General features: G+C 32.6%; 1 protein-coding gene across 6 annotated transcripts in view; it reads right to left on the bottom strand.

Moving 5' to 3' along the window:
* LOC127737929 (ATP-dependent RNA helicase DDX3X-like) overlaps positions 1-17,412 on the bottom strand; it is a 37,966-nt gene that overhangs the window by 17,659 nt on the left and 2,895 nt on the right. Inside the window, exons 3-9 of one of the 6 annotated variants that reach the window (XM_052248884.1) lie at positions 14,961-15,023; positions 11,284-11,394; positions 9,513-9,620; positions 8,928-8,984; positions 6,947-7,145; positions 5,804-6,175; positions 5,199-5,298 (exon numbers count right to left, since the gene is read on the bottom strand). In XM_052248884.1, coding sequence (XP_052104844.1) covers positions 5,199-5,298; positions 5,804-6,175; positions 6,947-7,145; positions 8,928-8,984; positions 9,513-9,620; positions 11,284-11,394; positions 14,961-15,023 — 1,010 coding nt within the window. The remainder of the gene's footprint in view (positions 1-5,198; positions 5,299-5,803; positions 6,176-6,946; positions 7,146-8,927; positions 8,985-9,512; positions 9,621-11,283; positions 11,395-14,960; positions 15,024-17,412) is intronic. The other 5 variants (XM_052248885.1, XM_052248886.1, XM_052248887.1 and 2 more) reach the window with 5 other exon arrangements.

Here is a 17,412-nt window from a genome sequence, read left to right as displayed (position 1 = left end):
ACTGTAATATTTTTTCTGTCTATTCGAAATAACATAAAAAATGTTGTGCACACTTTAAAATAACCCGCTACGTGGGTTATTCAGTGTGCACCACATTTTTGATGTTATTTCTTCATAGACAGAAAAAATATTACAGTCATTTCTTAATTAGCTGCAATTTTGACAGAATAAGTTGTATAAAAATTAGGGTGTTTTTAATGTTTCTAATATTTACAAGAATGAAATACTGAATACCAATACTTTGCAGCAGTCAGTTTGTTTATTTGTGTCAAAATAAGCTACAAAATAAATTGATGATAAATATTGACTTTAGACCTATTAAATTTGTATCTGTATACATGCAAAACATAAGGGGAAAGATTGACCTTAGGTGGAGATCCTGTGTGTACATGTGCTTAACATGTTTAATTATTGAAAAGAATATCAGTTGAAAAAGTGATAATAGAGAACCAATTTTGTTATCCGATTCTGCCGCAATTAAAATTATTCTTATACATTTTACAGGTATTAAATGATATTGCAACTGATTTTTCTATTTTCATTAATGATATGAAATCAAACAGAGCTAGGGCATGTATCATTATACTATTACACATGCTATATATATTATTTCAGGGTCACATCACCAGTTTTCGTAGATCAAGTTGATGGTAAGTTTGATGGCATACAGTCCCACAATAGTGATACTTTATAATGATTTCATTCATTGTTTATTATTTCTGTTGAAACTTTTGTAATTATATATGTTTTAGCATATTATTAATCAAATTTGAGTTAATTTGGTGGACCTTTATTTGGCAACTAATGCCCCTTTAAAGTAAGTTGCAACTAGATAAAGGAAGAAAACATTAATTACTACAAAATCAACTTGATTCATAAGGCTGACTTGAATGCACCTATTTTTGGTAGATTTTCATTGAGTTGTTGCCTATATCTAACATTCAGATTAAATTATCTCAAAAGAAAAATCCACATATTCATTCTTTGATATAATCAAATTTAGTCTTTTCCTGTGAGAATTACCACAATTGGTATTTAAAAACAAATTTTTTGTTTTGTTTTTACAGTCGACTCCACTTAATTGCATACCGCTTAATAGCATAATTCGGTTAATTGCATAATTTTCTCCTGCACAAAACCATTTCCCCATTTATCTAATGTTAAATTATCCGGTTATATGCATAGACTTACAAATGGCCTTTCGGTTAATTGTATAGAAATAATTGCCGGCTAGATATGCTTAGTTCAAACTGACGAGATTTTTGACCGGAAACAACAATTTGGTAAGTATATTTTTTTTGAATGCATCATTATTTTCGTTATTATTTCATATTCACTTTTGTGTTATTAAAATAAAGTTTTAAAACAGTTTCTTTCGTGTTTATATGATGGAGTTTTACTTTAAAATAAGCCTCGATGTGTACACAGGTGAAGTTTCCCATGTTCCATTTTAAGCCTCAAGGTCATAAAATGTCAAACAGGTAATTGTTGTAAAAACATGACCATTCTATCCCAAAAGGTGTTAGTTATTGATTGGATTTTAAGCATTGTCCATAGATTACATTTTGGGTGAATTTTAAAAACAATAACGCCTGCTAATTTACTTTGAAAGACCGTCCAATGTGTACTCTCGCAATTCGGCTTGGGGTGATTGGCATTTATGTTAAACATTACAGGGCACTTATATATGGTTGAAGAATTTTATTATCAATCATTCATTTTTATTATTTTTGGAAAAGAGCATTCACTTCTAATTATTATATTTTCACACGTTCAACACTCGTGTCCTGCAAATAACCTGTACAGGGCCCCTTTACCTGTTTACTGCTTTGCATATACGAAACTAACTAGGTTAAAGAAACAGTGTAACATCACTGTGCAAGCGGTAAATACTGCATATCATAGGCAGTTCATTACACATTTATTGTTAAAAATGATAATAAACTGTGTAGTATAGTTGAACAGTTTATTTTAATCAAAGCGTAATGATGTACATTATACATACGGGTCATAGAAACAAATATATTTGTAGAACAATTTGTTCTTATTTTATTTCCCAGGTAAAGAAATGTCGGTACGCAAATAAACTAAAACAAAATGTGCTTATAAACTTTATTAAAAGAATACAAAATACAATAACATGAACAAGAAATGATTGTAACAGGATGCTGTTACGAAGTCTCCCAAACGAAGCTCCCATAATTCGTAATTCCCAGGGTTGCCCGACATTGGGCAACGTCCAGTGAAAATTGGTTTGGTCCAGTAAAGTTATATGCATTAGTGATGCCTGGGGACTAACCTTGTATATCATTCAAATCATCTTGGCATGACAAACCAGAATATATATGGTTTAGGGGTGGGGATCTCAACCATTTACAAGATACTAGAACATTGGGGGTGGGGAGGAACCCCTGGGGACTGGCCCTATACGTCATTCAAATGTTCATTACACGACGAACAGGAATATATATGGTTTAGGGGTGGGGATCTCAACCATTTACAAGATATTAGAACATTGGGGGTGGGGGGAACCCCTGGGGACTGACCGTATACGTCATTCAAATGTTCGAGACATGACAAATAGGAGTATATATGGTTTAGGGGTGGGGATCTCAACCATTTACAAGATATTAGAACTTTCTCAAATGGCAGGGGGTCGGGATGACCCCTGGGGACTAACCCTGTATATCATTCAAACCATCTTAGCATGACAAACCAGAATATATATGGTTTAGGGGTAGGGATCTTGACCACTTACAAAGATATTAGAACTTTCTTAAATGGCAGGGGGTGGGGGTGACCCCTGGAGACTAACCCTGTATAACATTTGATGTGCTTTATCATGACAAACCAGAATATATATGGTTTAGGGGTGGGGATCTCGACCATTTACAAGATATTAGAACTTTCTCAAATGGCAGGGGGTCGGGATGACCCCTGGGGACTAACCCTGTATATCATTCAAACCATCTTAGCATGACAAACCAGAATATATATGGTTTAGGGGTGGGGATCTTGACCACTTACAAAGTATTAGAACTTTCTTAAATGGCAGGGGGTGGGGGTGACCCCTGGGGACTATCCCTGTATTTCATTTGATGTGCTTTATCATGACAAACCAGAATATAAATGGTTTAGGGGTGGGGATCTCAACCATTTACAAGATATTAGAACTTTCTCAAATGGCAGGGGGGAGGGATGACCCCTGGGAACTAACCCTGTATATCATTCAAACCATCTTAGCATGACAAACCAGAATATATATGGTTTAGGGGTGGGGATCTTGACCACTTACAAGATATTAGAACTTTCTTAAATGACAGGGGGTGGGGGTGACCCCTGGGGACTAACCCTGTATTTCATTTGATGTGCTTTATCATGACAAACCAGAATATAAATGGTTTAGGGGTGGGGATCTCAACCATTTACGAGATATTAGAACTTTCTCAAATGGCAGGGGGTAGGGATGACCCCTGGGAACTAACCCTGTATATCATTCAAACCATCTTAGCATGACAAACCAGAATATATATGGTTTAGGGGTGGGGATCTTGACCACTTAGAAGATATAAGAACTTTCTTAAATGGCAGGGGGTGGGGGTGACCCCTTGGGACTAACCCTGTATTACATTTGATGTGCTTTATCATGACAAACCAGAATATATATGGTTTAGGGGTGGGGATCTCGACCATTTACAAGATATTAGAACTTTCTCAAATGGCAGGGGGTCGGGATGACCCCTGGGGACTAACCCTGTATATCATTCAAATCATCTTAGCATGACAAACCAGAATATATATGGTTTAGGGGTGGGGATCTTGACCACTTACAAGGTATTAGAACTTTCTTAAATGGCAGGGGGTGGGGGTGACCCCTGGGGACTAACCCTGTATTTCATTTAATGGGCTTTATCATTTAGAACATTTTCAATTAAAAAGATTGTGTCTATCACAAACGGTTTTCAATTTATAATGATTTGAAAATTTTAAAAAATAAAATCCCATAGGGTTCTATCGTAAAACCCTCTTTTCTTTTTGCCCCTCAAAGTACCCCTTTATAAACCCCATTGCACAAACAAAACCCTGATTGCACCACTAGACATGTTAGTCTAACATATTGTGAAACCCTAAGTTAATCTGACAAGCGGTTTTGGAGAACGGGTGCGGACAAGTTCAAATTTAAAAGCGGCGGAAGAGGAAGAAGAAGAAGAAGAAGAAGAAGAAGAAGAAGAAGAAGAAGAAGAAGAAGAAGAAGAAGAAGAAGAAGAAGAAGAAGAAGAAGAATAATAATAACTGAGCAAAAACAATAAGTCTTCCCAAACTTCGTTTGGGAGACTTAATAACACGGGACTTGTTGTAAGTGGATTATGGCCGTTCATCTTTCTTCGGTGATTTCCTTTACTGTCAATGTTATTTGACTCCGTAATTTGGCATTTTGGATATAAGTATACGCCGCTTAATTGCATAATTTTGTCTAACTAATAGGCTATGCAAATAACTGGAATCGACTGTAATAGTTTATTATAGTGTTCTCCCAAAAATTTCTAAAATGATCCTGGCAATGGGAAAACTTTAAAATGAGTTTATAGCATCAATTTATCTAAATTTTATAAATAGTGTAAACACTCATAAATGTAAATCTGGTGAAACATTCACCCCATGTTATAAGAAAGATGCAGGGAGGGTCGAGATCTTTTAACACATGTTCATGTGCCTGTCTAAAATCATGAACTTGGTCAATGGTAGTCTTTGGTCATATCTTAATGGTTTTCATTTACTGTTAAATTAGTTATTCGTTTGTTGTCTCGACAAGGTTTATTCCACATCTTATATTAATAGGCACTAACTAACCAAAATGTATGTTTAGTGTATTTGTTATTGTCATTTGTAAACTTGTAAATTGTATCTTTCCTTGTGTTAGTCCTTATAGTAGATGTACCCCAAGTGAGACAGCTTTCAGACACACATATGAAAACTATTACCATGTCCTCTGCAGCCAGGGAAAAAAATTGTCAGTATATGAAATTTTATAGGCCCAATGGCTGTTATTAAGTTAGAAGCAGGTCAACTTGCATGGATTAATTAATCAATGAACAATTATATACTACATTGGCTGAATATCTGCAAGGAATCTAATCAGATGAGATAAGAGGGTAAGATCCATTAGAAAGTTTGTTGAATCTAATATTGAGACTTACAGTATCTACACATTTTGGTACATTTTCTCCTGTGGCTTCTACAGGAATATCATCATACTTGTCAAAGTTTATACCACTATTATTACCACCGAACAATTCACTGAAATAAAATTTTTAAGTAAATTAAAATTCATTATAAAGATACAATATTCCACTCTGTAATACAAAAATGTAAAGAAATATACTATTACTAATACAATTAACTATGACAATGTATTTTTTCTTATTCCTTTTATATTCAAATTAAAAAGACCGTCACCATCAGGAAAATATTTCAATTCAATACAAAATAAAATGCATTTTTTTACATTTAAAAAATGAATAACATTCTATTTATCCTTACTTTTGAAAGTTCACAGATTTTATCCACCAGTTTTAACCTTTATCAGAAGATCAAATACAATGTATCTAACAATCTAACTTTCCATATTGGTATGGTCTGTTGATTTTGAAACACCTGAAACTTTTTTGTAGTTTTCTACATCTGATCATATTTCATAGGACTAAACAAATTTTGTTCTGAAAATCAGTAGTATCGACCCTGAACCAGAAAATCAAAGCAGCATATTTTTAAAGTTCTTAGGTAATAATGAATTTCTATATACTTTTCTAGTCTGTCGTTTCTTGGAAGAGGAACAGTCCAGTTGTCCTTTGTGGCCTCAGGGTAACCTCCTTCAGGATTGTTATATTCAGTTCTATTGTCCCAACGATTATTTATCTGCAAGCCACTGTCACGGGCCTGACCTCCACCTCTACCCATATCACGTCGATTGTAGTTTTGGTATCCACCAGCTCCATTTGCTCCACCACGACCACCATCAAAGCCAGTGTTGTAGCCACCACGGTTGTCATTGTATGGTTGGCGAGAGTCATCTTTGAGAGCATCCCATCTGGAGCTGCCTCCTGCATATCCTCCAGAGAAAGGTGGTGCACTGCCCTGTCTGTTCATTCTATCACCACCACCTCCACGACCATATCTGAGACAAAGTTTACAAATTATTTTTTCTATAGGGTAATTCAAAATCAGTTCTTTTTAATAGTTGATATACAGACTGTTTTGCCACAAGTTATATGGAAGTCTTGTAATATTTGCTTGAAGGCAAATACATTTATGGGCAAAAAAACACCGTTTTGCCACAGTGATTTTTCGAAAAATCAATTGAAAAGTAATGTAAAGAAATTTTCATTAGTTAGTAAATTCATTAAGTGTAATATTACATGCTTAATCCAATTTTTATGTTTTATATTTTGTCTCAATATCATGGATACATTTTTTCCTTTTTTTATGGTTTTATATTTGTTCATGTTATGTGATACATCTCTTCCTTTTATGCGTTATATATTTCACAAGAAATTCATTATGCTACATCTATTCCCTTTCTATCTGTTCTATATTTGATCTCAATTCCAATGTGATACATCCATTTTTTTTTATTTGATCTAAATTTCATTACCATTTATATTTTGAGATATGATTAAAATAATGATCAATATATGTTTAATGTTTTATCTGAATTTTTATAGTTGTGTCTATTCCTTTTTTTAATTTGTTCATATTTAATCTAAATTACAACAAAAATCTTCAACAATTGCTGTATTCTCTTCAGGGCCTCAATTTAAAATAATAATTTACCAGCATCTTAACTAAAGCAACAGGGCATAGTTTTAAATGTGCAAATGCATTCAAAATTCAAAATCAGATTTTTGAGCACTGATTTTTATACTTTATAAGACAACAAAATACCAACCCTCCTCCTTGGTTGCCCTGATAACCTCCACGATTGTTATAGTTGGTGTATCCTGCCTGGTTCCCTTGGAAACCACCTTGGTTATAACCCCCTTGACTGCCCTGGTATCCACCACCTTGGTTACCCTGGTATCCTGCTGAGTAACCACCTCTTCCTCCACGATTGTAGGAACTATATCCACCACGATCATTTCCCATGTCTACAAAAAATAAATATTTTGTCATTGTTCATCATAAATCAAGGTTTCTCTTTCATAGATATTAAGGAAACCTTGATTGTTAATCTACTAACTGTACAATGTTTTGAGGTATTTTGGTATAAAATACTAGGAAATTCTTTAGGTCATCCTATGGAGTTTATTTATTTATGTGTTTTAATTAAGTTCTCAAAACATGCTGTTTTTCAGAGGGAACAACAATCTAGCAACTTATTCAGATTCTGGAAAACTCATTAACCAGAGGTAGCTTGTTTTGTTTTGATCTAAACTTCTGAATCTTTTCCTTGTTATCCAAAATTAAGTTTTGAAATGTAAATCTCTATGTTTATTCAAAAGGCACTTTTTCAGACCCCCCTCCCATTCATTAATTTTATATTTAAAATCTTACTACCCCCACCATGCACAAAAATATGTTTGTAAATCTATTCACTATGCTAATTATAATATAATGGTCTTCTTGTTTTTTATACTGAATTTTATCACATTGAAGTATCAGACCAGCTCTATTCTGTGTCCTGATAAAAATCAAAGCATCTAAATGTTTGATTCTTAACAGACTATCTTTGTTCTTACCAATGTGATGTTCGTGAAGATGATGATGGGAGTTTTTAACGACCTTGACTGGCTATACAGCCCTCGCACGGTCGTGAAGATGACTTGAATTCCCAATTTTATATAACTACTAGCTAGTAACTTAAAATAGATACTTAATCGAAAATATGATCTCTCCCTATTGAAATTTTACAATAAAAGATATTAAAGTCTGTTCAATTACCAATTTTTAAAATCACCATGAAGTTTTTTTAATCATGTTAATACATTCAACCATCCCTGCTTTTTCATTGTTATTTAATGACAAAGGGTCATGGAACCTTACATACCATAAAAACTAGACCATAAGTAGATCTGTGTATAAATAGGTACATTTTTGACAGAAGCTACTCCTTGATCTTCAGTTAAATAGCCAAGAAATTATAAGTGTGTAACTCATTCAATGCACAATATTTATTTAGAAATTTGATAAACATATTGTGACAGGTATGTTTTCTATGGCAGTTCTGTCCTTAAAATATAATATTACACATACAATATTTCTTATTGTGATGATCAAAGAAATCAAGGGACCCTAAACAACTAATTCATGATCAATTAAACTCCTAACAGTTGACTTTGCCCCAGCTGTCACTTAAATATTTCACACCTTAAGGGAAAACTACTATTTGTCACTCAATAAAGGGTAAGCAATGTCAATCAATATCATAATAACCTCCCTTGTATTTATTATTTAGATAAAGTGGTATGGGTCTTTCAAATCTTATATTGTTAAGCAATTTTATATAGCTAGTACAATGTAAGCAATCAAAACTGTAAAAAATCAATAATTACACAAAATACCCTTTTTTATATTTAATACAGTGTCATCTCCTTCATATTTCTTGTTTTGAGCACTTCTTGTGACTTATAAAATAACCAATGGCAATGAGAAGTCAAACACAAAATGAAAACAATGGCGGAATTCAATACAAAATATGACTGAAACTGGCTAACAGAGAACTACTAAAACACCTCTGTAGTTGCTCTTCTTTTATTTTCAATGAAAACTTTTTATTCAGAGATTTATGATGATTTTTCTTCCACTGCCATAGATCCCTTGAAATTACTTAAGATTACAAACTTCTTCCAAAAGTAAATTTCATGAGGTCATAGGGTCTTTTCTATTTCAAAAACAAAATTTGATTGTAAACATATTGTTTTAATATCTACCTGTTTCTAGTTCCATTCCATTTTTTGTTGTTAAACTGTCCTTTTGTTCAAGTCCATCTATTAAAATGTTTTTGTGTTCTAGTTAATTAAAATTTCAATAATGTTTATCAACAAAATTCACTGTTTAATTGCTTAAAAAGGACATAGTTCTGATTCCTTAGAAAGCCATCCTCTATTAGTTGGACAGGTTTAGTTTTTTGGTTTATAAACATAATAGAATTTTGGTCCATCACCAACGTAAATCAACCCCGACAACAAAAAGATTTGCAACAACACAAAGTCTACTTAATTCAGAAATACTTGTAGCCAGATGTTGTCAAAAAAGAATTGATTTCTAATACATAATCATTTAAGCTTGATAATGTATTATGACAACATTGATGTAACAATTATCAAAAATGTTTTAAAAATGAAGGACCAGACAGGCAATTCTTACTCTAGTCTATCGGACTTTAATGAGTGTGTTTCATTTAATGTAAGGCCTAAATTAAACCTTTAACCCAATTTCTTGGTTGACAAGGCAATTTTTTTTTTGTCCAAGAAATTCTTAAAGGTTATGACCAAATATCTGGTACATTATCTTACTTGGTTGACTATAGCTCTGTGGAGGTCCTCCATTCATAGCATATCCTCCACCTCCACCACCTCCTCCTCGGTTGTAGTTCTGCTGATATCCACCTCGGTTTCCACCCTCTGTAAATACAATCACAACTTTTAGCTTAAACTTTAAATAAAAATACACGAGATAACACCTCGTGCAATGTCTTCAATCTGAACTTAGTTCCATTGACAAGGTTTTATTAGCAACAGAAAATAAATAATCATCTAGTCAAATGTTCTATTATTATGATAATCTATATTTTTTTCTATATAAGCTTTTACTAATTATGATTTTAATATTGCTCATGGAAGAGAAAATGACACAAATTGTTATCATTTTTGTACATACATTGTAATGTCTGTATTGTTGATAGAAAATGATAAATTTTTGCTTCATACTATTGTGAAAGTACTTTTATTAGTTGGTATCAATCTTCATGGTTTGAGCAAAAGTTACATGTTGGTGGGTTCTTAAATTCGTTGATTTTAATTTTCTGAAAAAAATCCAGTGAAGTATTTGAAGCCATCAGGACCGAAGATTCTTGAAAATAATCATATGTTGTTTAATAATGATTTGCAGGGCATTGCAAAATAAGGTGTTCATTTTCATGTACTTGGTCTTTTATCAAAATTTTAATACAATAATTGCTTTAGAAAATAAGCTCATTCATCTATGCTTACAAATTGTCTGAATGAAGGAAATTGCAAAGTAAACATTTAATTGTTGCACACTTGAAATCAGAAGTGATGACACTAATTAACCCGAGACTGAATTTTCTCAATTAACGATCATTGAAGGTGTTAATTGGGCCATAAACATGCCACTTAAAGAAAATAGTTACATAAAAAAATGCCACAAATGTACTTTGAATTGTAGAATTAATCCTTATGAAATTAAAAAGCAATCCCAATATGATTTTTTTTTTCGTATGAGAATTAAGAGGAGATAAAAGAACACTTATCATCACCATAAGTCTGACTTTCATCGATCAAAACTATTTTTTCATGAGAATTAAAAGGTTAAAAGTCATACAGTTTAGGTTTTTTTAAGGAGTATATGGGTAAATCCTGTCTGAAGTTGTATATAATAGTTCATAGTGCGTTTGCTGATATTTGATGTACTCTCTAGATTATATGAGCGTATCCATGTAGTCAAACCTACATGGGGATCTTTCCATGTAATCAATTGTACAACAGTTGTTCTATTTTGTTAAATGCTTAAATTCATGAATAAAGCCATCCACGAAAACCAGAAAACCATGAAAATTTGTACCCCACGAATAAAAGTACTTTCACAGTATCCAAAGTGAATCCCTTTTTCTAAAATGACATCATCCTAAAGGTAAATGTATATGAAAAGTAAATCTGACATTACCAAAGAAAAGTCTTTTTCAGTGCAGATACTGTATGTTTATGTACATGAAATGTGAATTTGATAGTGATATAAGCAAAGACAGGTCTTCAAGTTCAATGTTTTAGATCATCCTGTTTCTGGTGCATTTTTTTGGTACACAAAACAATGTCTTTTTTTGGTTGTTGCTGTCCTTCAACCTTACCAGATCAAAATTAACAAATACAATGAGATACCAATATATTTTTTGGAACAACTGTGCATTTAGATTATTTTTCAATTGGTAGACAACCTTCTTTTCTGTTTACTAAATGTACTTGATTTTCTTTTAAGTTGTGATCCCTTTTTTGTACTATGGGAAACAGACAGTGCTCTAAGCTTATTCAGGCCTATTAAAATACAAACCTTTTTGGTCATTCTGCGGGGGTGGGACATTGGGTGGTGGCCCTTGTCCAGCATTTCTCACATGGGGTGGGACATAACGGGACCCAGAGTCGTTAAAACCTTGTCCTTGTTCTGCAAAGAACAGTTTGGACGTAAGTTATAGAACACACACCACCTTGAGAAATATCTATATTGTTATTATAGGTGCACATTAATTACTACCAATATCCAAGACATTAAAGATCATTAAATTTTACAGAGTATTTACAACTCATACAACTGGTAACATAAAACTTGAAAATTTTAATCTAAAAATGGTATTAACTTGTTTTTATGACTGGAAACTAAAATTTGTCTAACCACCTATCAAATAAAAACAAAGCTGGTTTCACAAGAGCAATCTTTGTGATAAACTTTTGCAGACTAAGACCTGACTATCATTTTTTGGTAAATTTGTATAGATCTATTGGCAAGTACGAGAAATTCTTACAGACACTAAAAATATTAACTACCTTGGCTGGTGGGCCTGCAACCAAGAATGCAGACTGATTAAAGAGAAAATCTTAGGTAACTTCATTTTAAAACTCTTTTACTCATATATAGAAACCATAATAACAGTGTATACCTTGTAACCATATTTGTGCCTAAAATCTTGAAATGTCAAAAATGTCATTTTTAGTAAAAGGTGGCAGTCACATTTTTTGAAAGCTTTAGGGGAAAGGACAAGTTAAAGCTTATTCTCAACTGGTTGAGTGGTTTAAGCAAAGATGTTTGAAATAAATAACTATAAGTATTACTGCCAGTTGTTGGCAAAAGATCACAAAATTTTGCCCTTTTAACATTTGAGCTAAATTTGTGGGCCAGTGACTATAATTGCATATTTTGAAAGAATAATAGAAATTGATTTTAAAATGATTTTCAAAGCAAACCAAATAAAATTTCCATTAAATCAATAAGGCTTGTGAACTGTACTGATTAGATTATCAAAATATAACCATTTTTTCCACTGAGATTTTCACCAGTTAAACATATGACCAGGTGGTGTTAAATCTATTTTTTTATTTCACGTTACAGATTTTTCTTTAGACATGATGACAGCAAAGATGTTTAAATGATAATTATTAGGAGAACTTAGATGTTGATTGCACATTTCTCAATTCATTTCAATTGTAGTGGCAAATTTTTGAAAATCAATAACTTAAATGTTGCTGAATGATTTAAGTTTAAGGCAACACATGTTTTGGTCAAAGACCTGCCAAAATTTCAAAAGGACAATAAAATTGCGACTAAAGATTGATGAGGTTTCCGAGTTTAGATATAGTCTTATATCTCAAGCCAGTTTGATGAAATCTAGGGTCAAAAACTCAAATATCTCATCCTCAGATTTCTTTTCTAATGCTATCTTTATGTAGAGAAAGTTAATGATTTTGATCGTTTTGCATTCCAAATTGTTGTAAAACAGTCCAGTTATTTTGCCAACACAGGTATTTTATTGTTTAACTTAGATGACTAAGGTACTTTTTAATGCAATTCTATTGACCCATTGGAGGGATAATGGAACAAAAAGATTGTTAAAATATCTTGCATGACTTGACAAGTTGATTATGAACAATTTTTTGTACAGCTTACTAAATAAATAACATTGTGTAAAGTTGTATTTCAGTTAATAATTAGCAACGTTTTTTCATTTATTAATTTTTATCTACTATAAACTAATATAGATTTGTAACTTATCTATAAAATGTCAACAATATTTATCTACACAATGTAATGTAATATATACATTAATAAAAATAGATTATTATCTAATTAAAGGATTTCCCTTTATTATTCTTTTTTATATATATAAAGCATTCAGAAAATTAGTTTATACAAAAATAACAAACAAACCTGGCGAAAAATTCTTCAAATAATTTACCAAAGAATGTCTTTTAAAAAGATGAGTTATCTCCCTTTGTACAGAAATATGGTTTAACATAGTACTCTAACATTAGATATGGTCCATAACTCTGGACTAAATCATCAGACCGGAACAAAATTCGAACTTGATCTATAACTTGTCATAGAAAAACTATATACCAAATATCAAATCAATATCTTCAAGAACGAAGAAAAAAAGTGTGGAAAGCTGATTTGCCGGACTGACGGATAGACAGACGGACGGACAGAGTGCAAACCTAAAGTCCGCTTCGACTTCGTCGGTAGGGGACTAAAAACAAATTTCTAATAATATGTATTTCATTACCATATTCATTGATATTACAGTTACAATGACTTTTTAGTTTTATGTCTCTTTATTGAATAAAGCTTTTACTCTATTTGTGAACTACGATTATTCTTTTCAAGTCCAGCTTTGAACAAAAAAATCAATGTCACTGGTTTGTTTTTTATTCACAAGCTTAAATTTTTTTTTCATTTACCCAAGCATAAAATTATGCACAACTGACCTCTCATCACTTATATTGGTGTGATAATTTTAAAAAGCCTTTTTTGATACCAACAAGCAGATAGCTTTGAATGAGGATGCAATAGGTACATAATAAAATGTATAACAATCTGATAACGTGTCAAATAAACAAAAATATTGATCACTTGATTTAAGTACAGGTGTTTTTTTAATTATTGTGTCAGACATTTATCCCTGCAGCAATTTTTGACAGGTGTGAAGCATTTCGATATATTGATTGAACGTCCAGTGGCAATTATTTGATGCATTTGAAGGATTAGAAACTATTTACAATTTAATACTATGGTATAGGTTCTTTAAAGGGGACGGCAAGGAAGATAGTTGGGAAAGTTGAACTGCCACTTGAAAACAATGGTATGTTGCAACTTTGATAGGGACAGTAATTTTGCCTTCAATGGACCACCTACAGACCACTCAAAGAGTTCCAACACAGTGGTTCTTTCACATACAGAGGGTTTAACACTCTCTCTACAAGAGGCATCAGATAAAAACATCCCCATTTTTACAGGATGTGGCTGTGAATTTTTACACCCCTCACTGTCAAATGGACAACCAAATTAGGAAAAAGGTTTTATGGTCAGTTGGATGAAGACCAATATATCTATATCCTTGTGTTCTGAAGCAATTGGCATTAGAGAACAAATTTTGCATTGTTTATTTTACTTTCAGATTGTAGATTTAGCGTCAAGTCATGAAAAATTTAATCAAAGGAAGTATTAACGGTACTTGGAAGTGAAACAAAGATATAGTATACATACATAGTAAATCACTGAATTTTTGTTTTATTGATGCTAAGTTTTGTTGTAAATTTTTATTCTTATTGATTTTTATTCATAAAAATAACTACATGCATTCATTTCTAAAATAACAATAATTGCTGAAAGCACTATACTAAAGCCTCACTCTCAAGAAACACTGACAAAGTTTCCAAATTGGTTCTTCAAATTTTAAGAACACAACAGGACTGTTTGTGTGAAGCAACATTTAAGTACAACATATACTGTAATATATTCATTTATTCATACATTTTCCATTCAGGAATGACTAAGAGATGGGAAGAAAATACAAAACAAGATTTTCCTAAGGTCTTTGTGGGCCAAATAAGGCCCTTTTTGAAACAATTAAGGGGCCTTTTTGGCCCTTGCAAATAAACCATAGGAAAATCCATTGAAATAAGAATTATAAATGTGCATGCTATGTTGAAAGCTTGAACATTTGATAATGATCCCACCTTTGTAGTTGGGAGGTGGTCCCTGAAATCTGTTAGCTTGGTTAGGCCAATATTTCGGTGCATCTACAAAACAAATGTATTAATCTTGACTTACTTATTATTTTTTTCCTTTCATTTTAGAATATTGTATTCTAATTTGATGGAACAATATGATGATTACAAATAATATTGCTCTCATAAAATCTGAACACCTTATTCTTAATAAAGCATTTTTTCATCCAAAAACAATAAATCATTCTACTGTTTTTTTACAATCCTGCTGCTAAATACATTGAAAGATTAAATATATGTTTGCTGTATTCAGATACGAAAGAGGACATGCCGAGATGTCTCATCAGCTATCATAATTCAATTTTATGTTGAAAGTTTTAAGATCAAGGTTTCAATACAGGTATCACATTGACATAAATTTAGCATTATCAAGGATCCATGAAAATAAGGCCTAGGTCAGATGAATGCTGCCAGACAGACATGTTCACCTTTTAACAACTCAATTCACCAAATATAGTTAACCTTCTGCTTATAGTATCTGTGAAAGGGACCTAACCAATGAACCATGAAAATGTGGTCAAGGTCAGATGGCTCCGGCCATATGGACATGTACACCTTACAATAAGTCCATAAACAAAATATAAATGATCTTTTATTTATTGTATCATTAAAAATGACCTGACCACCAAATATATGCATTGATCAATGAAACATGAAAATGAGGGCAATGGTCATAAACTGTTATCACAGAGATATGCCTCACCTTTTTGTAATTTTGATAATGCAAATGTTGAAATTAAAATTGCAATACTTTAACATGTAAGTAATGCAAAAATTCAAAGTCGATGAACCATGACTGAAGGTACATGGCTAAACAATCTCCATGGAATGAGATGTGCCAATGCTAATAAAACTTCATACAAAATACCATTGACTTCTTATAAGTTGATCCCTTTAATCAAACCTAAACATAAACATTAACTTGTAAACTATGTAAAAGTTTCAAAGTCAATGAACCATGATCAGGGGTGGGGCTATATAATCTCCATGGAAACGATACTTGCAAATGCCAATAAATTTGCATACCAAATATCAATGACTTAACAATAGCAGTTCATCTTAAACTGATCTAATCACAAACTAATACATGTAAACTAAGCAAAAGTTTCAAAGTAAATAGACCATGACTGAGGGGGCGGGGCCAAATATTCTCCATGGAAATGAGATGTACTAATGCTTATACAACTGAACACCAATTAACATTGGCCTACCACTAATGGTTCCCCTTGAACTGACCTAATCACAAACTAATACATGTAAACTTAGCAAAATTTTCAAAGTCTATAGACTATGACTAAGGGGGTGGAGCCAAATAATCTCCATGGAAATGAGATATGCCAATGCTTATACAACTGCATACCAAAATACCAAATATCATTGACCTACCACTAGTGGTTCCCCATAAATTGACCTAATCACAAACTAATACATGTTAACTATGAAAAGTTTCAAAGTCAATAGACCTTGACTGACGGGGTGGGACCAAATAATCTCCATGGTAATGAGATGTGCTAATACTAATACAACTGCATACCAAATATCATTGACCTACCACTAGTGGTTCACCATGAACTAGATCTAGACCTAATCACAAATGAATACATTGTTGACGCCGACGCCGCCGGAAACAGCATACCTATGTCTCGCTTTTTGACTCTGTCAAGGCGAGACAAAAAGGACATGTACACCTTACAATAATTAAAAATAAAAAATTTAGTTGAGCTTTTACTTGTAGTATCTGTATTTTAGAAGCAGACTTACATGTAACCTTGAAAACTATAGGTTCCACAATGAACCATGAAGGGTCAAGGTCAAATGAACACTGCAAGAAAAAATGTACGCCTTACAATTATTCCATACACCAAATATAGTTGACCTATCTGAGAAACAGACCAAACCTTGAAAATTTAACATTCCACAATGAACCATGAAAGGAGGTCTAGGTCAAATGAACCCTGCAAAAATAAAACATTTATATCTTTGAAGATTTCTATTTACAAGATATAGTCATTCTATTACTCAAAGTCTAAAAATCATGTTTTTTTTCAAGCAGTTGATGAACCATTAAAACAAGGTCCAGGACAATGGACATTGTGCCAGATGGAAACTTCGGGACATAAGGCATCTGTATACAAGATATGAAGTACCCAGGACTTCTACCTCTTTAACTATTCAGATTTGAACAAATTTTTTCAGCCGTCACTGTAACAGGATTAGGATCTTGTCTTGCATTCTAAGACTTTGTTTGCAGGTGAGATAAAATCCAAATTAACCAGGACTATCGTGTATTTTATTTCAAATACAAATGTATAAATCTGAAGAAGCTCCAAGTGTCTTTTTGTTTCTTGCTCAAATTTTAGATACTCAGTTATTCTTCTTCACATGTTCTTATCAGAAGAGG

This window comes from Mytilus californianus, unplaced genomic scaffold (genome assembly GCF_021869535.1).
Source record: "Mytilus californianus isolate M0D057914Y unplaced genomic scaffold, xbMytCali1.0.p SCAF_4, whole genome shotgun sequence".
Classification (NCBI taxonomy): Eukaryota; Metazoa; Mollusca; class Bivalvia; order Mytilida; family Mytilidae; genus Mytilus; species Mytilus californianus.
The sequence above is the reverse complement of the archived record's forward strand: the minus strand, read 5'-3'. Positions and strand labels throughout refer to the sequence as shown.